The sequence below is a fragment of the Anas acuta genome, chromosome 11, assembly GCF_963932015.1.
Source record: "Anas acuta chromosome 11, bAnaAcu1.1, whole genome shotgun sequence".
NCBI lineage: Eukaryota > Metazoa > Chordata > Aves > Anseriformes > Anatidae > Anas > Anas acuta.
Genome location: NC_088989.1, coordinates 1826856 through 1847270, shown reverse-complemented (window position 1 = coordinate 1847270; position 20415 = coordinate 1826856). Strand labels below are relative to the sequence as shown.

The 20415-nt window shown below is 57.9% G+C and overlaps 1 protein-coding gene and 2 long non-coding RNA genes across 4 annotated transcripts; 2 read left to right on the top strand and 1 right to left on the bottom strand.

Moving 5' to 3' along the window:
* The first annotated feature begins 4553 nt into the window (after nucleotides 1–4553).
* LOC137862232 (uncharacterized) lies at nucleotides 4554–8935 on the top strand. The gene is made up of 3 exons (XR_011100116.1): nucleotides 4554–4688; nucleotides 6952–7045; nucleotides 8817–8935. It is a non-coding gene; the product is annotated as an uncharacterized lncRNA (long non-coding RNA).
* On the bottom strand, nucleotides 4721–18280 carry LOC137862233 (uncharacterized). Its single transcript, XR_011100117.1, has 2 exons — nucleotides 17589–18280; nucleotides 4721–7279 (listed from the first exon to the last, which is right to left on the bottom strand). It is a non-coding gene; the product is annotated as an uncharacterized lncRNA (long non-coding RNA).
* BHLHE40 (basic helix-loop-helix family member e40) lies at nucleotides 15407–19734 on the top strand. 2 transcript variants are annotated; one of them, XM_068694039.1, is made up of 5 exons: nucleotides 15407–15501; nucleotides 16496–16565; nucleotides 16733–16840; nucleotides 17548–17671; nucleotides 18584–19734. In XM_068694039.1, the coding sequence occupies exons 1-5, from the start codon at nucleotides 15422–15424 to the stop codon at nucleotides 19441–19443; spliced, it is 1242 nt and encodes a 413-aa protein (XP_068550140.1). In that variant the 5' UTR covers nucleotides 15407–15421; the 3' UTR covers nucleotides 19444–19734. The 2 variants fall into 2 exon arrangements, with proteins under 2 accessions (XP_068550140.1, XP_068550139.1); XM_068694038.1 differs by lacking the exon at nucleotides 15407–15501 and adding an exon at nucleotides 16009–16354.
* The last annotated feature ends 681 nt before the right edge of the window (nucleotides 19735–20415 follow it).

Below are 20415 nucleotides of genomic sequence, written 5' to 3'. Positions count from 1 at the left end.
CCAAGGAACTGAGGGCTCGACGCTCGCGCTTTTTTTCAGCGCCTGCCTTCAAAATGGTGCCTGCTTCGCGCTTGAAGTTCATGGGAACAGATGGTGAGATCTCAGAGACATTAGTTAAAAGCTATAGGGTGTTTTTCACCATGTGTTGCTGGTTTCCCTCCTAAAAAAAAATTCTGTGTGAGAGCCCTCGAACATGACAGGCCAAATCTGACCGTCTGTTAAGTTTGCTTTATATAACGTGCGAGTGCCACGGAGCGGCCTTGGAAACGTCAGAGCCCGGCGCTGGGAGCCACGGGTGCTGCCCCCAGCGCCGGGCTGGTCCCGAGCCAAGAAGCATCCCGCTGCAGAGACTTGGTTTTGGGTGCAGAGTGGAGCAAATCTGCCCCAAGGAGCTTTAATAAGGGCTGCGTGGGGGAGCGGGGATTGGTGTGCGCGTTCGGGGCATAGTAAGGGCTCATGAAATAGCGTGCGCCTCCTGTGCAGCCCACCAGCACTTTCAGACTCATTTAGCAGAGAGAACAAGCAGAAATCTCACAACTCGAGTAAGAGCATATGCTCTGGGAGACCTCGCTACATTGCATAAGCCTTCCCATTAAAGGATCTGGCTTTGTGAGCACAGCACATGAGTCAACAGCACAGCTAGACTTGTAACGTGGGAGTCACACCTACTCTTGGCTGCAGAATTATCCAGAGAAACAGAAGGTTAATAGGAACAAAATAAAGACTAAGGAACCCTTAAAGGTTAGCTGCAGGATTTTATTCAATTGGCAAGAGGGGAAAGAAAGAAATGAAATGGGTCAAGCCGAGGGAGGGAGAGTAGGGTAATGAAAAGCCATGTCGTCTGTCTCCTATGCAAAGACAGGTCAGTTTAGATCAGTAAAAATGTGATCAATAAAACATTTTTTTTTTTCCATATTAGCTAGTTCTGGAGAGGGTCATTATTGATTACAGAAAGAAAAAGTCACTTGACTGATGAGCAAGTGAGTGGAGTGAGCTCCAGGATGCTCAAGAAATCCTAACAGTGCCTGCACGCAGTGCGGCAATGCCTCCCCAAAACGAGTAAATACAGGCAAAAACCAGCACTCAGCGAGAGCAGTAGCACGTTCCTTGGCTTTGCTTCTGCCTTTAAGTCCTGATTTTGTGTTGAGGCATTTTGGAAGTACACCCAAACAGGGAGGACGTCTGTCTTTGGCACTTGCAAAGCCTGCATGTCCCTGGTCCCCTGGACTTCAGTGCGTGGGTGCAGGCTGGGCAAGGCGAGGTGGGAGCAGGAGCGTCCCCGGTGTATGAACGCCCACCATGGAGCTCCTCGCCTTGTGAAGGGCTCTGCTCAGCAAATCTTACCCCGACACCGAGTCCTGACAGGAGGCAGGAGCCAGTCTCCATACAGATTGATCAGGGCACTGCAGTTTTACATTTAGGAATGTGATGGCCTCGCTGGCCTCTTAGGAAGAGAAGGAAAGAGTTCAGAGGGTTGTGTTTCGCCTGCAGGATGTCATCCTGGTTCTTCCTCCTAGGGCTTCGTGTGGCCCAAACTGGCATCAGTCACGGTGTGGGGTTGCCTGCCTTAGAGCCACCCCAGCGCCTGGACGGGGCTCTCAGACAGATGGTTTTACTGTTCAGGTCGCTCTGTGTGGAGCCAGGAGTTAGGCTCGATGATCCTCATGGGTCCCTTCCAGCTTGGGATATTCTGCAAAGCTGTGATTCTGTGACTCAGGCCCAAATCTGTGCTGTAAAAACCAGGGATAACTGGGAGGGGAGTGAGAAAACCTTGATAGCTCCGAGCTTCTGACCAGAGCACATAGAGGAACCCCACACTGGGCTGCCCTCGCGTTGCTTTTGTTATTGCATCGGGCTCTTGGCTCCCCTCCGCGTGTACCAAGGTCTAAGAGCAGCGTGTCCGTGGGGGAGGCGTTGGGCAACACAGGCGCTGTTTCATCCCTCGCTCTCAGTGCTCTTGCGGAGGGAGAGATCGTCTTGTGATCAAAGCACAAGACCAGCAGTCAGACGATGTGGGTTACGGCAAGGTTTGATTTGCCAATGTCAGCTCGCAGTCCTGGCACCTCCGAAGGCAGGGGCTGTCAGGGAGCCTGAAGCTTGCCTGCTGCCCCGCACGGAGCGAGTTTGGGGGTTCTTGTGCCTCTTGTGGAATGAGGAACTGCCTGGTGGGCCTAGCAAGATAATGTACCAGTTTTGGGGGCGAGGAACACTTGGTGGCCTTAGCCTGAAGCTTTACAAATGGCCTGAAGGCCTGATGTGTGCTGGGCAAGGGGTAGAGGAGTGGGAAGATGGAGAAGGTTCGGCCGGGTGGTCTCCACGTGCACCCCGAGCGAGAGGGCACCCGCGGAGTGCAGGTTTATGGTCTTGCCATAAAACCCTGTGAATGAGGCAGTGAAAATCCAAACTCAGCCCTGAAAGTCAGCAGATCTCCTTCGTAAAGCACACGTCCTGATCCTGTGCCATCGGGTCCTGCAGGGACTGGGGAGCCACGTGCTGGTGCTCCGGGCACAGCAGGGAAGGGGGCAGCACATCTGACCGAGCTTCTGCATCCCCTGCACGGCACCGGGGCAGGAGGACGGCTGCCCAGGTCCCTGCGTTGGCTCTGGGGGTTAATAGGACTTCTGTGGGTGAAGCTGAGTGTCTTGGGGAGCCCAGCTGGCAGATTAGGGGGCAGGTCCCTGGGGGGAGCTGAACCCAGCGTTTCCGCACGCTGCTGATCGCGGCTCTCCGGCTGCGCCGTTTGGCAAGGAGCTGCAGCAGCCTTCAAGAGCCGGAGCTAGATCCCCGCCTTCCCGCCAGCAGCTGCGATGGGTCCTGGCACAGGAGGCTGCTCAGTTTTTCCTAAATCTGGCTGAGCAGTCTCCCGGGAAATGGGAGTCAGCTTGCTTGCCATCCCGCCCGCATCAGTCCAAGAGCAGCAGGTGGGGAGTCGAAGTCCCTCCTGAGCTGAAGACAGAGTGAGGAGCTTTTATCCTCAAACATACGCATTTTGAAAATTTCATGGGGAAAAAAAAAAAAAAAAAAAAAAGAAGTTTTCTTATGGAAAAAGAATTAGTAGATTGAATTGGCTCCTCTGTGTACAACGGGGTAAAATTTGAGGAGGTGCACAAAGAGAAAGGAGGGAGAAATCCCTGCTCAGAAGGCCCCATGGGGCTTCAGGTGGAAGAAAGGGCTCCTGCCATGGAGGTTTAGGGAAACGCCAGCCTTGCCAGCAAGGAGCTCAGCCAAAAGCCTTCAGCCCTGGCCCTGTGGAGGGCTTTGGGGCCGGCCCCAATGCCGTGGCCCTGCCTGCGCCGCGGCAGCCCCGCACGGGGCTTCGGGCACCCGCCCTGTGCCGCCCGTGGGAAACCCGCGCGGCTCCAAACCACGGGTCTTGTGATTATTATTATTATTTTGTTTTAATTCTTATTATTTCAGTCCCATGATTTTGTTTTCACTGTTTCTAATTCTTCGCCTTGGGGAAGGGAGGCAGGGAACAGCGCAGGGTTTGTACTGCTGTGGTTTTTTTGGGTGTTGTGGGCCACAATCTGAATTTTAACTGACAAGGCATTGCCATCCAGACTGCGGGAGGCAGATGTAGCGATAAACGGCGGTAATGCAGCTTTGGAGGAGCTGTGTTTGCAGCACAACCAGCGGTTTCACTTCGTTTCACCATTTCACTTCTTTCCTTCTCTTTATCCAAGCAGTGAAAATCAATCAATCATCAGTCTCCCAGCAGAAATCGCGGCATTGTGCTCACTTCAGGGCAGTTGCTAGGACATCTTGGTGGAGCGCAAGAATGTGCTTGGCCAATGGCAGGTAAAGATTAAATCCTGCACCATGCTGAGTTGTCAGAACTGGAGGGATTACATTATTTCTAGGTAATTTAAATGGCTCCGAGAGATAGAGTTTTAAACTTGCGTGGTATTTTTCCCTCTAAAAAGTCCCAGAGCACTTCCCTGGCAGATTGGGATGGAGAAACTGTCCCCAGAGATAAAATATGACAGGGGAGCGATAGCACCCGCAGTAAAGTAAAGCAAAGCCTTGTTTGAATGCCAGGGGAAGGGGCATCCAGGCAGATGTACGTACACGTGCCCACACCGCACGCCCTCGTGAGCAAGGCACGAAGAAGAGTTCAGCTTTGGGGTCTGCATGAAGGTGGGCTCGGGGGGGGCTCCGTGTGCCGGCCCCACTGCCCACCTCCCCATCCCGATCCCCCATCCCGTCCCCTCCGCCCTGCCACGTCCCCTGCTCTGAGTCACCGGCCCTGCAGCTGCGCTCGCTGCGTGGCCTGCGTCAGGCCCCGGGGTTTTCCGCGCCTTGCAATCAGAAAGAAATCAGCTGGGGCTGCGGTGGTGGGGGATCGGGATGGTGAATGTCCCGTTGGCGACGTGGTCGTGCTCCCACCTCCGCTGCAGCCTCCTGTGTCCGTGTGCCCCCTTGGCAGGACGGGGTGGCAGCATCACCACCCCTCAGGTGGTGGGAGAACGCTGTTACCCTCAGCTAAGCAGCACAGACCCCTCTGAGTGCCATCGTTATCCCTAATTTAACACAGGCTGGGTTGTGCCTAAAGAGCACGAGCGAGGCCTGGGTGAGCCTGCAGCCCCAGCACACCACAGCTTGTCTCCTGAAAGTTTCTTCACCGCTTTTCTCAGGAACACGCAGAATGGAAATAGGAGCTCCTGCCAGGGAATTTCCACCCTGAGTCGGTAACGTTTGAGCTGTGCGAATGAGATGCCAAAAGAGTTGATTTTTCTTTTATTTTTCTGGAAAGTTGGCCCTGTAGGGGTGTGGTGTGGTTGCGGGTGTGGTGGCACTGGTGCTGCACCGAGCTGGGCTCCTCAATGCTGCTCGGGGGGGAAAAAAATATGGCAAGGGGTGTCCCTGGAGAGGTCAGGGCACCCCTGCAGCACCAAGCATGATGAGTTTTGGAGCTGCTTTCTGGTGGAGACAGCTCTCAGAGCTTTCCTTGCAAGCAGGGAGGCAACATCCATATTTTAAAAGCTCACAGCAAACCGAAAACTACAGCTCTCCCACTGAGTTTCTGAGGAAGTGACTCTCAGCTGCAAACAGCTCTGCCTCCGAAGCACACGAGTGGCGTGGAGGAGGTCAGGGCTGCCAGCTGCGGCGGGGCCGCTGCTCGGTGTGCTGACACACTCCTCACAGGGCCTCGCTGGCAGGCTGGAGGTGGCTGCACGACGGAAGACGGGGCTAAATAAAGGTCTGCCACCTCCGTAATTCCGGCAGCTGAATTTCAGCACGGTATCTAGTCACAACGTGACATATCTGCTCGCATTGAGGAGCCAGCCCCAAACCTCTCTAATTTTGGCAGTGCTGGGCGGCAGCCAAAATGATTAATGGAGCGATCTCTGCTAAGGTGGGTTGTTCCCGAGGTAGCCTGCCGCAGATCTTCCCTGCACCTATCTGTGCAGATCATCTGCAGCAAGCCCTGGCTCTGGTTAGCTGACATTAATGTAATTTATTTCAAAAACCTGGCTTCGGGAGGTGCCTTTTGCAGTGAATTTGCATCTGCAGGATGGAAATCCACGCAGCGGTGGGGCCCCAGCATCGGGCTGTCCTGGCACTGTGGTTTCCAGTGAAACTGGGGCAGGGGCACCCCGGCAGCTCCTCGCTGCTGGCTGGGAGCCCAGTGAGCACTCCCCTGGGATGCCTGTCAAAACCAGTGCAGTGTTTTTAAAGAGTGGCCAAAATCGAAGGGCTTCAGCCAGCTGTTTGTGCCATTATTTTATTTATTTTTCCTTTTGTGTGCTGCTCCCAGTTGCCCTCATCTCAGTGAGACCGGGGAGAGGAGCGATGTCCCAGCACCTCCTCAGGAGGTGCTGAGACCCTGTGTGAGGAGATGAGGGAAGGGGTAGCACAGCTGTGCCCCCATGATGGTACAAAAAGGGATTTGGGGAGGTTTAATGGTGGTACAGAAAGGGATTTGGGGAGGTTTAGTGGTGTCTTGGAGTGAGGTCTGAGCCAAAGCTGCTGGCCTGGGTCATTGTCCATGCTATGGCTGAGGTCTGACTTGGGCCTCCCAGCCCTGCAGGGTGCCCCCACCTGCCCTGGCTGAGCTGTAAGGTGTCCTCGGGAAGTTTTGGGGTACCCAGTACATTGCCAAAGGGCTGCAGTATGTCACAGCTCAGCCCTGGGGCCCTCTGAGCACCGCAGAGCTCACCCGATGGCAGGCTTTGAAGGGCAAATGTCCAGGCACAAATGGTAGGGTGGTGGAGAACGGGGCAGAGGGAGCCCCAGGGCAGGAGCTGGGGCAGAGCTGCAGGGACCTGGACTTCATCCTGGAAGGGCTCGGGAGGGAACATCTGGCTCTCCAGGAGAACCAGGGGGTGCTGCTGGGTGTCAGGAGAAGCAGGAGAGGCCCGGCTGCCTGGGCGAAGGTCTCCGAGGGGTGCTTCCAAGGAGGACTTCCCCCGGGAGGAAGAGAGAGAAGGGCCTGGAGAAGATCCAAGCCCTCTTCTGAGAAAGAGGGTGAGGCCAGACAGGGTTGGTTCGGGACTTTGTTTGGGTGTGCTTGGAACTGCGTGGAGCTGGGGAAGCACCGGGAGCGGGAGGATGAAGATAAGCTGCGGGCTGCGGTGCTGGATGGAGCCGGGCCCCGGGCTGCTGGCGGGGGTGAATCACCCACCCACACCTGCAGAAAGCACCTTGCTGCCTGGATTTGCAGCTATCTCTGCTGAACTGTTGGTTTTTTTTCTTGATGTAAATAGGAAATGACTTCTGCAGCTGAGCCTTTGTGGGCACAGGGCTATAAAAGGCACTGCCATTTTACATACCACATCTCCGCCTGAGAGGGAGGAAGGAGGCTCTGCTATTACAGCGACAGAGTTAATACGCAAATATATGTGGCTCCATAGGGCTTGAATATCTTCTGGAAGCAAAATAGTTATGAGGGCTGAGTCCTTTGCCTGCTCTGCATGACTTAAAAAATAAAGTTGTTTTTATTTCACGCAGGGAGTCCCAGAGCCCAGCTGTTTCCACGTAAGGCTGCAGCTCGCGAGGACCGAGCATTGCCCCCGGGCCTGGACGCAGCCAGGTTTTCTTCCAGGTTTCTGTCTGGGCTTGTGCTTGCCGGGGGAGGCTCGGGAAGGCTGTGGCCCGTAGCCCCTCGGTGCAGAGGGCAGTGCTGAGGATGGCAGGGGTTGCTCGAGGCCCCGCGGTGCTCGCTGCTGGCTGTGGGAGGTCGCTGGTGGCGTCCTGCTGCGCCCATGGGCGAGGGCCTCGCGGCCGTCAGGGTGCATCACCGGGGGGTGATTCAGCAGCTTTCTAGAAACGCCAGGGCCTAAAAGAAGCGAAGAAGGAAGTTTTCCTTCTGTGTCTCATTGTGTGTTAAGAAATAAGGCAGCTTGGGCTGTCCCTTTTAGGGAAAAGGGAAATTTGGCACAAAAAAGCCCCTCCCTACCTCCACACATCTCCCCACCGCATGCCTCCGCTTTGCTATTCACTTGTTTTGACATAAAGTACTTTCCCCGAAAGATATTAGTCACAACTTTGGCTTCCACCAGCCAACTCTTCACCTTCCTCAGAACAGCCTGGAGCGGTGAGGTTGGTGGGTGCGATGGCGCCGGGGCGGGGGCTGCGTTTAGCACCCGTGGGAGGCTCCGCGCCAAGGGTCGGGAGCCCCAAATCTGCCGCCTGCGGGGCCGGCACAGGCTGCGAGAGGGGACCTAGGGGATGTGCCAGCAGGAGAGAGGGGCTCGGGCTGCCCCCTTGAAGATGACAAGATGTGAGGACACAAAGCTGGGACACCAGCGAGTAGCGTCATGGGGATGCTTACGTTAGCTTTGCCCAAAAAGGCTGGAGCGGTGGCTACAGCACAATGTTGACTAATCCATGCTGATGGGTGTCAGGTTGGAATTATCTGCCCCAAATCCTGTTTTCTAGCAGGAACTGCTTTCCCAAGCAGCTCAGCACCAACGGGAGGAAAACCAGAAAGCGGTGCGTTGGATCAGCTGCGTGCTCCCGAGGGTTCCTGTGAAGGCAGGAGCTCTCGCTTCTTGTGTTTACTTCAACATAGCCCTAAAATATTCCCAGCCCGTAGCAGATGCACACATGAGCAAGCTTGTAGTCGCTGTGGGATGGAGGAGGCAATGAGCCCTGTCATCCCCTACCCTTCCTCAAGTAATTATCGCGCGCTTCGCGCCCTAATGAGAACTGCTCCATTTTCCGATCCTTCCACTCCGCTGCTCCTTCCTCACGGCTGCTGCTCAGAGGTCTCCTTCATAAAGCTGATCTGGCAAAGGGGTTATATTTTATTTTAAAAAAGATAAATCATTGGAAATCTGCAGTGTAGCTGGCATTATCGTGCCCATGACCTGATAATTGGGTAACAGGACCGTGAGGATGGCGGTGCAGGGAGAGGGGCAGAGCACAGCGAGGATGGCAGCAGGATGGGAAGCCTCCAACAAGGGCTTCGGTGGGGTGCTGACAGAAATGGGGAAGCAACAAGTCCCTGCAGCCACGTGAGACTGAAGGAAAGTGAGCAGGTATCACTAATACGAAGCCTTCTGTGAAACAAACCCAGGCTGTGGGCAGGATGTCCCTGGAGCAAGGCGATGGGGGCAGCTCAGGGAGGTGGTGCCGCAGTGGGCAGCGGGGCAGGGCAGGCTGGGGTTAAAGCATCTGGTGTGGGTGTTCTGTCCCCAGGCTGTGCACAGCCCGTGGTGGGTCTCAGGCACTTTATGCCTATAGATAGAAGTGATTTATATTGGTCCCCCTCTCCCCAAAAGAAACAATTCAGGAAGGGAACAACAAACTCCATCCCTCTGCCAGGGATGCTCCCTGCTCAGGAGTGCTTTTTGTGGCTCTCTCTGGTGCAGGCAGGTCTGCAGGAGGCAGAGGAGAGGCGTGCTCTGCATGCGAGGCCCTTCAGCCTGCGACCACAGCTCAGCCCAGCCCCTGATGGACCTCTCCTGCTCCAAACCCTGCGGAGAAGCAGGTCAGTGCACGCACACGGCTCCTCGAGCACAACTCGGGGTGTTGGGCCACACCTGCAGAGAAAAGGGGCTTCCACGTTGCTGGGTCTGAAGGCTCCCAGCAGCTCGGTGCCTGCATCCTGCAGAATCTGCCTTCCTACAGCAGGAGAACCGCCTGGCTGCTGGGGCTGCTGCCAGTCAGGCAACTGCTGATTTCCACCCCCTGCATCCCATTCCCAGGGCTGCATCTCCCAAATCTGCTCTGCCACGGCTGTGAGTCGGTGCCAGAAGAGCTGAGAACAGGCAAACCTGGGATAAGCACTGGGAAAAAGGGACTGGTGAGGCTGGGAAGGGGCTGCCTTCTCAGAAATGCTGCAAGCCCAGCCCAAAATCCCTCTTGCTCCTGCAGCTGCACACAGAGCTGTGGGCTTCCCCTCTGTAACTGCGAAGGAGAATGCAGTGCTGTGGGACCTGTGGGCGAGCTGGGGTCTGGTGGCTTCAGCCAACAATGCGGCTGGCTCAGGGATTCCGGGGAAAACTCAAAAACCTTGAAAAGCTGGGAAACAGGAATGCAGAGCAGGGCGAGAGAAAATGAGACAAAGTCATCGCTTCCCAAAACCTTCACAGTGAAGGAAACACCTCCCACTGTCTGGAGGATCCATGGGAATATTATAATATTTGTTCCAAAAACATGACTGGGTGGATCCAGAATTACTGACGCAGGCACAGGCAGCTAATTGAATTCATACGTAGGAACCCTGGACACCATCTGGCCTCAATAAAACGTGGGTCCGTAGCTGCTTCGTAGCAGATGGTTCTTCATTTTCATAATCTTAAATCAAAAGATCATCTTTATATCTGGAGATCAAAGGCACCTAATGTCTCTCTGGTCAAGGTTTATAAAGCGAAACCTCTCTCTGTCTTGGCTGACGTGAGAGTCAGACAGGGTTTTCCCCTGGAACATTTGCCGAGGGTCCGGGCAGTGACATCTGGGCAGCAGCTGCAGATGCGCTCAGCTCCTCAGGGCAGGGACTTGGTTTTCATTCTGTAGTCATGCAGTTCATAAAATCAGAAGGGACAGTCGTAATTTTCTTGTGTGGCCATTTCTGTTTCCCCACGTTACCGGGATGTATCCCCCGTGATTTATTTATTTTTTTTTATGATGAAATTATTCTTTCTTCCATTAGAAAAAACCGCTCAGAGCGTTGCCTGACCCGCCGGCTGTTTGTCCCGTGCCAAGCCCCACCGCGTGGCCGTGCCAGGCCAGCCCCGTGCCCCTGGCTCCCCTGGGAGAGGAACCTGGCCAGGATCACAGCAAGCCCCCGCTCGGCTCCAGGTGTGTGCAGGTGGGGAGCACTCGGCAGCAACGGGGAGAGGGGAGAATAAGAATATCTAAGAATAAGAGGTGTGTGGTTGCTCGGAGCACCCTGGGTACGGGTTGTAACAAATGGAGCCCTGCAGCCTGCTTGTGACCCTCCTTCGGACTGTGGCTGTCTGCTCGCTGGTGCTCGGCTCTCATCAGCTGGGAGGTGCAGGGAAACTGCCTCTGTTCCGTGCCGGGGCTCTCTTTGCACATCAAACGCTGCTGCCTGTGGTTGATGTTTGCGCCACGAGCAGCAGGCATCTCCAAGGGGGCCGAGGAGGAGAGAGCCAGCACTTCCCTGCCATTGTGTGGGTTTCGCCTGCAAACCTCACCGCCCCGTCTGGGAGGTGGCAGCGATCCTCCCAGCAGACAGCAGGGTCCCACCTCGGTTCCTCTTCACCTGGAGATGAAAGTGCTCTGGCTGCCCGTGTAGGCGGGGCAAAACTAGTTAAAAACCTCATTAGAGAAAGTATTTGGGGAAGACAGCAACACCCTCAGTTGTGGTTTGCTCCAGTGCTTCTCAGCCAGATCGCTTCTGATACAGAGGGAAGGGCACCCCGAGACACATTCCTGTCAGCTGCTTCTCCTCTCGGCGTGCGTTCGGGGCGCTTCGCCCTGCTCCAGCCCCAGGCCGGCTGCAGGAGGCTTCTGCAGTGTGGGGTGGTCCTGGGTTGGGCTGGAGGAAAGCAAGAGTGTGTGTAATCTTGATTCGGCACAAATCCACCGTGAATATTTCCTATTTTGTTTAATTCCCATTCGTGCTTACTCCAGCTGCACTTGCAGCAGGAGGAATGCCCGGCCCGCGTCTGGCTCGTTATATGCAGGGGATTGGAGCAGCAGGTGGGGAGGAGGCAGGTCTGCGCTCAGAGTTTGTGCTTCTCAGTTAGAGAGTGACTGGTTGTGCTCTGCCACGGCCGATCCAGGCCTCCCCAGAGCTCAGCCACGTTCCCATCCAAGTGCTGTAAGGCTGCACGGCCCCAAACCTCCTGTGCGTGGTGTGTCCAGGTGCTGCTGCTGGGCACCTGCACTACCTTTACCTCCTGCGTTTCCTTTGCACAAGGATTTAACTTCATCAGAAGGGTCAAATGCTCACTGACAACCAGTGTGCTCGGATTCTTGTGGTCCTTTTCCCTCTCCCAGTGGAGGAGCCACGTGCACCCTGCTGCCGAGCAGGTGCCCTGGGTGTGATGCTCCTGCCCTGCGGTGTGCAGGCTGGGTTCAGCGAGCCCACCCGCTGCACCTGGGCTTGCTCGCCTTTATCCCCAGCAAGGGGGCTGGCAGCGTCCCTGCCAAGCTGGGCCGTGTCCCCGTGTGCCACCCTTGCCCTTCACTTCTGCCACGAGCTGCTGGGACCCTCTCTGTGCCTGCTGCCTCTCTCTGTGCCTGCCAGCTGTGACATTTGTGCTTGGAGCTGCGTCCCCCTGGACTGACCAGGAGTTGCCTTCTGTGCCATCAGCAGCACATGGATGGCACAGACCTCATCTGTGGGGCCAAGGTTTAAGCCACCCGTGTCCTGACACGAACCAGAAGGACAACGCTCTGCAACGCTCCCACTCCCTTCTTGTGCCTGCTTGGTTTTTATCTTTTATTGTTTTTTGGGGGAAATCTTTTAAATCCAGTTAGCAGGCTGGGAACGCTTTTAATGTAACTGACTCAGAGGAAATGCATCGTGGCCCTGCAGCTGCTGTTCCCCACATCCCACAGACAGAACAAAATCTACCCAGACGCCGAGCTCCCGCGGTATTGATTCTTACCGGGGTGCGTGGATGCCAGTGACAAATAAATAATGCTGCAGTTGAAAGGTGTGGCGTTTCCTAAGCCAGAGATCTGAAAGCGCCTCGCTTTGCTTTGCATACCTGCAGAGCACCGTGCTTTCTGCTTTTCAGATATGAAAGCTGAGGCACGGAGACATCTGATGAGGCTCCGCCGCTGACTCACTGTTTGATGTTAGGCAGAGCTGCGAGCGTGATCAGATAGCATTGTGCAGAGCGCTCACCAGACGGCTGTGTCACCGCGAGGAAAAGCAGCGCCCGGGCACGACGGCGTCTGCACCCGCAGCTGTCCCCCCGTGCCCCGCAGTGACCCTTGGGGCCGGTGACCGGGGACGTGGTGACCTTGCCCTGTCCCCCCCCAGTCCTGCCGGGCAGAGGGGTGCGTGGCAAAGCCCCAAAGTCCCTCTTGCAGTGGTGGCTGCAGACGGGGCTCGAGGCGGTGCCGCTGCTGGGCCAGGCGGTGCTGCGGAGGCGCGCGGGTGTGCGGAGCGTGCCGAGGGCTCGTTCTCACGCGATGGGGCAGGCAGCCGGCGGGGAGCTGGGTAAGCAGTGTGAGTGCCCTGGCTGCCTGGGCTTGGCTCGCAGCGTTGGGGCAGGGCAGGCTGTCCCGGCGAGGCAGGGATGTTTTATTAAACAGAGTCTCAAAGTGGGCTAAAGTCTCTTATTATGAATTGTAATGTCCACAAATTTTGCCACTTCCAAATAGTTTCCACCTACGGATTCCTCCCACTGCTGCACTCGGTGCTGGCAAGCGTCTCCGTGCACGGAGGAGAACGGCTTTCATTTGAATAGTCCGCAGGCAAGTTTCGCTGAGCGCTGCCAGCGTCCTGCCCGCAGCACGCACGTGCCCAGCAGCCACCCGCTGCCATTTGCTTGCCCAGGACGCCACGGGGAGAGCAGCCCTCGCCGGATTTTCCCAGCGTTTTGTCCAAACACGGTCCGTGGTAGCCCGAAACGATGTCATGAAACACGAAATCTCAACTCCTAACTCGCGGGCGATTCCTTTCATCGCACGAGGCAGCGCGGCCAGCTGTGCTGCTGAGACAGTGAGTCAGACACGCACCGGGCTGAAACCACGGCGCTTCACCAAGTCAAGCTTTTGCAACTACCTGCAGGCTACCAGAGGAAGAAGGCAGAGCCCTGGCGGATGACAAACTCTTCCTCACATCCTGCGCTGCTAAGTCACGCTGTGCCCCTTTGGCCCCTCCGGCTGCAGCAGGAGGGGAACCCCCCAGGGGGCTGCAGACCCCAGGACCCCAGGGTGCGCGCTGCGTGGGCTGGGAGCAGGGCTGTGCAGCTCAGCCCATGAGTTGGCCGTGTCCCGTGGCTGGCGGTGCCCCGATGCCCCCCCTGCCTGCTCGTGCTGGTGGCTGGGGACGTGCCAGGCTGGGCACGAGGGCTACCTGCAGGCAGCGTGGCTCCCGGCGCGCTTCTCCTCCTGCAGAGCCCTGGGAATAACCAGGCGGGCGCTGGGGATGCCTGGTGGGTGCCGGCAGCGAAGTGCCACCACGCAGCGCCTCCTGCCCGCCTGCCCTTCGCTTCCAGCCCAAGCCACGGCTGTCCTCTAACCTCCGGTGCCAGTAACCTGAGCTGGGATTGCTGGAAATGAGAGGGAAGGAGAGCCGGCTATTTGATTACAGGCCACAGGCACATGCCTGGCCTTCACGGATATATTAAGTAAGAGACATTTTCAAACAAAACCACCCTCAGTAACCTTATCGTAAGCCCGAATCCACAACCCATCTGCTAACTCCCGGCGCTGCCCACATAGGCTCCCATCAGGCGCGGGTGCCGGGGATTTTCGGAACGTTTCGTCCCAAATCGCCGTGCCGGGAGGCAGCGCCCCGGGAAGGTGCCGCCGCGGGAACCCGATCCCTTCAGCACGCCCTCGGGAGCAAGCTGCGAACCCTTGCCTTTTCGTGCGTCTGTAAATAACTCCAAATCCCCGCGGGACGCGAGCTGCTGCTATCCTGTGACACTCAGCCCCTCCGAGACAAACCTCCGGAGGCCTGCTGCTCTCCTCGTGGCTTTAGAAAATTAAAGCCTTTTTCAACGTTTCGCCGCTGCCCTAATTGCGTGCGCGCGCTGCGGAGGAACCCTCCACGTCGAAATAATTCAGCAAACAAAATCGAGACGGCAAATTGATGATTGCATCAGCCCCAGCTTATGAAAGCTGATCCTCGGGAAAATGTAATTCAACGCTCGGCAATCTAACTTGATGCCCAAGAATGCGATGGCTTCGCTCGGGTCCTCTTTTTAGGGGGACTCCTAAATCCTTGGCAACTTCCCTTAAGGTCAGGAGTAAATCCCGATATGGAGGATTGTTTGGCAAGCACGAGAACAGTAAAAGGGCTAAATAATTGGGGATTACCTCTGACCCTGATTTGTAGCTCACCACCCACTGCAGGAATGTACCGAATATCTGAAAGAGCGTGCAGGACTCAGACAATCCATGGGCATGAAGCTGTCCACGTACAGGGAGTCTGAACTTAAAATGCAGAGCAGGTTGGCCCCAAGCCTCATTTTTCATCAGCAATCAGCTGCAGCGAGCTCTGATTATTTCTCTTGCCTCGGACAGAGGGTCAGCAATGGGACAGATTATAAATTGCACACAATTTTGTCCCCCTTTGTTTGGCAAACAGCACCTGGGATCTTGGGGGCAGAAAGAGGATGAAGCTCCCGATCCCCCCCCCATTATTTCTGACGGTGACTGTCCCCTGTGCTGCAGGAGGGGACAAACACAGCAGCTCCAGCTTTCTGATGGTTATCACTGAGCTTGCCGAGTGCCTGTACGCACGACCAGCCCTGCTGTGAGCCCTCAGCCCGGGGCTGTGACCCTGCCCCTCTGCGCTTTTTTGGGGGCAGGCGAGCCCCCTCCTCTGCAGCAGCGCTGCTCTGGGCACGCAGCACCACGGCAGCCCCTGGGGATCCCAGAGCCAGCGCCAGGTCTGCAGGCTCAGACCAAAATCCCAAAAAGTGCTGGGGCTGCCTGGGGCACCCCCAGCCTCCTCTGGGCTCTGAGCTCCATCGTTAGCTGCGCGTGTTGCCACTGGGAGCTTGGAAGGAGTTTAGGAGGTGGTTGGTTTTTTTTTATTATTAAAAAAAAAAACAAACTCACATTTACAGCCAGCAGATTTCTGCAAGGCTCTAATTTCTCCTGGGATTCCTGCTGGTAACGACAGGCACCTTCCGAGGCCGGTGAGCCTGGAAAGGGCTGCCTCCAGCTCCGGTATCCAGCCTCTTGCTGCTCTCACGTAACAGCTGCTGACCTCAGATTCCTCCCTACGTGGAGCAGCCCAGGACCCGGGCGATAAGAGAGGCAGCGCGCTGAAGTTCTGCCATTCCCTTATCTCGCTCCCTGCGCCTTTTATCTGATGAGCTTGCCTCCACTTGCTCGGCGCTCGGCAGGGAAAAATGACCGTAGCCCTTCGGGAGGAGAGGTTTGCTTTGGCAGGTACACGCCACCGCAGCCGCGCTCGGCGCTTTTGCAACAGCTGGCACCCAGCAGCCGGGGGATGCTGTGCAGGAGGGGCGACCCCCCCCGAAGGGAAACCCCCCCCCCCCACGCTGGGGGAAGCCCCCCGAGCCCTCCCCCCGACCCCCTCCAGCCGAGCCCCTGCGGCGGCTGCGCGTCCCCATCGCCCCTCCGCCTTTTGGGGTGCCTCCAAAAGGAAGGGCGGGGGGTGGAAAATCCCAAATCCCCGAGGGAAATGAGATGAGTGCGGGGGGGGGAATGCTCGGTGGGCACCCCCCCTTTCCACCACCGTGCCCCCGGGGCCGGCGGGGCAGCACCGGAGGCGCCCGGGGCGCGGTGCGCTCCGTCGGGGCCGCCGTGCGCCCCAGGATCCGAGCCCGTGCGCCCCGGGGGCGGCTCCTGCTGCCCCCCCCGGCACGTTGCGAGGCGGCGGCGGCTCTGCCTCCACGTGAGGCTCATGTGATGGGGACGGGGGGAGGACGGGGAGAGGACGGGGAGGGGGGGGGCGGCCCGGCGCGCCCGCCCCGGCGGCCGCCAGACGTGCCGGGAGTCACAGGGTAGCGCACGTCGCCGCCGTCCACCCACTCGCCCGCATTTAACCCGGGCCGCCGCCTCCCGGAGCTCCTCAGCCGGCGCGGACACGGCATGAGCAGCCCGGCCTGAGCTCTGCTCTGCCCGAAGCTCTTTTCCTAGCCCCCCCCTTTCCCCCCCACCCCTCCCCTTTACCCCGGCTCGGCTCCGCACCGCGCAGGATGGAGCGCATCCCCAGCGCGCAGCCCCCGCCCGCCTGCCTGGGCAAGCTGCCCGCCCTGGAGAGCGGCGACGTGCCGGGGTAAGGGCTGCGGGCTCGGGGGGAGGAGGAGGAGAAGGAGAAGGAGAGGAGAGGAGCGAAGGAGAGGAGCCCCCTCCCCTCCCCGACCCCCCAGCCGCGGCCCCCGGGGGTAACCTGGCTGCTTTCGTTTCGCCCGTGCAGGCTGGACTTCGCGCACATGTACCAAGTGTACAAGCCCAGGAGGGGGCTGAAGCGCAGCGAGGACACCAAGGTAAGGCGCGGGGGACCCCCGGGCTGCCCCCAACCCCGTCCCGACGGCTCTCGGGAACCTGGGGAGGGGGTGAGGGACGCGCACAAAGCCCCCCCCCCGGTGCCCGGAGCCCGGCGGGCGCCGCGGGGTGGCCGTGCGGAGCGCTCACCCGGCACCGCTCCCCGCAGGAGACCTACAAGCTGCCCCACAGGCTCATCGAGAAGAAGCGGCGCGACCGCATCAACGAGTGCATCGCCCAGCTCAAGGACCTGCTGCCCGAGCACCTCAAGCTCACGGTGGGTGCCGCCGGGACCCGCTCCCCCCCCTCCCTCCAGCTCCCCCCTGCCCGCCGCGCACCCCGGCACCGCCACGCCGGGGGCGCACGGACCGGGGCTGCTCCTGCTCCTGCCTCTGCTCCTGCTCCTGCTCTTGCTCCTGGAGCCCCCACAGCCCCGCACAACCCCGCAGAGCCCCGGCCCGGGGGGGTGGCAGTGCCGGGGGTGCCACTCACGGAGAGGGACTCGCTTCTCTGCGCCCCCCCAGGCGCTCCGAAAATCCCCGTGCGGCGCACTGACAGCCGCCCCGGGCTGCCTCGCAGCTGCCTGCCGCAGGGTGCCCTGCACAGAGAGTGTGCCCGGGGCTGCGGGGGGCAGCAGGGATCCCCCGGGCACGGGGCTGTCCCCAAGCCTCTGCCCCAAAGTGCATCACCCCATCCCCTGCTGCCCACCTCCCCATCCCCTGCTGCCCACCTCCCCATCCCCTGCTGCCCACCTCCCCATCCCCTGCTGCCCACCTCCCCATCCCCTGCTGCTCTCCACCTCATCCCCTGCCACCCACTGCCCTGTCCCACACCACCCATTGCCCCTTTCTTCCCCCCCACCCTCTCCCTTGCTCCCCTGTCACCCCGTCCTTGCCCCGCCGCCCCGGACACGCTGGCAGCCCCATCAGGCCCCGGGTGTGCAGCTGAGCCGTGGCGGGTGCCAACCTGTCCCTTTGCTTGCAGACCCTGGGTCACCTGGAGAAAGCTGTGGTTCTCGAGCTTACCTTGAAGCATGTGAAAGCGCTAACCAACCTCATTGAGCAGCAGCAGCAGAAAATAATTGCTTTACAGAACGGTTTACAAGCGGGTGAGTAGTCACACCGTGCCGGTGCGCGCTCGGTGACTTTCTGCCGGGTCTCTGGGAGGCAGTGGTGGCACCTCGCTCCCGAGAAGGGAGGAGGCAGGACCCACTTCTTGTATTCGCCTTCATTTTCTCTGCCTTTGCTTGTGAGCTTGCGCAAAAAAAAAAAGATGGGTTTCTCAGTGTGGTCAGTCTCAAGTGCACTGTGCAGTTGTTTTAAAATTAAAGTGGGTTTGAAGTAGTTTTATTTAAAGCTGGGGTTTGCTGTGAGGTTCTCTCCAAAGCCATTCAGATCTTTACATTCACGTTCAAGAGCTTTGGATCGAGCCCAGTTGCGTTTCTTTGCTTTCTCTCAAAATGCACAGAGACCTGCTCTATGAGCACCTCTGTCAGCTCGCTGCCTGTGCTCTGCAGGCGAAGGGGGGACCCGGTGTGGCAGCTTATCGTGCTTTAGCTGTACTTCCTCCTTCTGTTTTCACATGTGGCGCTCACGTGAATCTGATAAGTAAAATTTAGCTTTTCTGAGCACCTTCCCTGGCTCTGCCAGCCTCGGGGAGTGCAGCAGAGCTTTGAGCACAGCCCCTGGAGCGGGATCACCCGGGGCCGCGGCTCCGGAGCTTTCCTGCCCGCACAGCGGGCGCCGTGCGGCCGCTGCCTCCCCCCTGCCGGTTCCCAGGGCTCATGCAGGCAGCGCAGAATTGGAAGTGCGTATGTGAAAGTGGGCAGAGGGAGGGAGAAGCGGTAAACCGGCTTCTTGTGCAGAAATGAATGCAGGATTCAGGCTGGCCGTCACGGCTGCCTCGCTCCCTGTGTGGCACCCAAAGTTTGGCATCGCCCCCGGCGCGCCTTGGAGCTGGGAATGGAACTATTTAAGCACGCTGTTAATTTTTAATTTCTCTCTTGTTAATGTTTCCTCAGGTGACCTGTCATCAAGAAACCTTGATTCCAGCCAGGAAATGTTTCGATCCGGCTTCCAGATGTGTGCCAAGGAAATGCTGCAATACCTGGCAAAGCACGAGAACGGCAAGGAGCTGAAGTCGTCGCAGCTGGTCAGCCATCTGCACCGCATGGCCGCCGAGGTGCTCCAGGGCGGAGCCGGCCGAAAGGCCGCAGACATCCCTCCTAAAATGGTGGACTTGAAAGAGAAACCCGTCTCCTTGAGCAAAGCGGCCGAGGGGCACGGGAAGAACTGCGTGCCCGTGATCCAGAGGACATTTGCGCACTCCAGCGGGGAGCAGAGCGGCAGCGACACAGACACAGACAGCGGGTACGGGGGCGAGCTGGAGAAAAGTGACTCCAAATCCGAACAGCAGTATTTTAAAAAGGATACCGATCTGAAATACACTGTCCAGGAGAGAATAAGCTCTATTAAGCAAGAGACTGAGGACCCGCCGGCCAAAAGGAGCAGGCTGGAGACGCCTGAAGACGAAGGGCCTTTTGGCAGTGACATGATGGGCTCCTCGAACGGCTTCCTGGGCCCCCACGCTCACCAGCCCCCGCTGTGCCTGCCTTTTTATTTGATCCCGCCATCCGCAACGGCCTACCTGCCGATGCTGGAGAAGTGCTGGTACCCAGCCTCCGTCCCCGTCCTGTACCCCAGCCTCCCGGCCTCCGCCGCAGCGCTCACGGGGTTCATGAACCCCGACAAAATCTCCCCCCCTCTGCTGATGCCCCAGAGACTCCCTTCCCCGGTACCAGCCCATTCCCCCATCGACTCCTCGGCCCTGCTTCAAGCTTTGAAGCAGATTCCTCCGTTGAACTTGGAAACCAAAGACTGAGCGCAGCGTGACCTTTCATTTTTCTGTTGTTGGTTTCTTTTTTTTTAGTTTGAGACTGTTTCACTTTTGTACATTGGCTGGACTGAGGTGTGGGGATAAGGTTCACCGCGCGTAGGAAGCTAAATCCCCTTTTCTCTGACTTGTCAGGTAGCTTGGAGAAGGATGAAGGATGCACCCGGGTTAGCTATTCAGAACGACTTCCAAAAGGACAGAAAGAAAAAAAAAAAAAAAAAAAAAAAGGGTTTTATGCTTTACCCCTTAACTTCTTCCCTCTCCGCACCCGCAGAACAACAGCTGACTCTGTCAGCTGCGATGACGTTTCAAAGCTGTGAAAAAAAAAAAACAAAACAATTCCATTCGGCAGATCTAGGTTTTGGGGTCTGTGGCTCTCAAACCATGGTACTTCTCGCAAGGGCTTTTAGCGCAGCGGCCCCGCAGGAGCCCGGGCCGTGGCGGTGCCCGGCTGGCGGCGCGCTCGGTGCCGGTGCTGCTGCTCGGTCCCTGCACGTGCCGGAGGAGCAGCGCGGCGGTCGCTGGCGGGTCGTGCACAGTCAGTGGTTCAGGTAGATTTAAGACGGGTTTCTCTCCACACCTTTGCTGATATATATATATATATATATATATATTTTTAATAAATAAAAGGTAGATGCTGCTTGGAAGCTTTACATGGCGTACATCTAAAAAAAATAAATTAACACGCGCCCCTTCCTGTAACTTGAGCTGCTAGTTTGGGCCGGGCAGGGGAGAAAATATCCCAAGGATCGCTTTGCTTGCTGCACCTGACTCGGGGCCTCTCCCGCTGCCGGCCGGCCTTTGGGGTCGGGGGCGCAGCGGGGCAGGTCGGGAGCGGGGTGCAGGGGTCGGTGCTGCCCGCCGGCCCTGCCCCGCCAGTGCCTTTGAGAAGCGAAGGGCTGGGGTTTGCGAAGGAGCCGAACCCGGCGGGGTCTGAGCATCCACGTTCCTCAGCCTCCT

Excerpts from the sequence above, each read along its gene's own strand:
- BHLHE40 (XM_068694039.1), top strand. The coding sequence starts at position 15,422 with ATGAGCTTGCCTCCACTTGCTCGGCGCTCGGCAGGGAAAAATGACCGT. Across the intron at positions 15,502-16,495 it reads GGAGAGGTTTGCTTTGGCAG|GCTGGACTTCGCGCACATGT; the intron begins GTACACGCCACC and ends TCGCCCGTGCAG. Across the intron at positions 16,841-17,547 it reads CCGAGCACCTCAAGCTCACG|ACCCTGGGTCACCTGGAGAA; the intron begins GTGGGTGCCGCC and ends CTTTGCTTGCAG.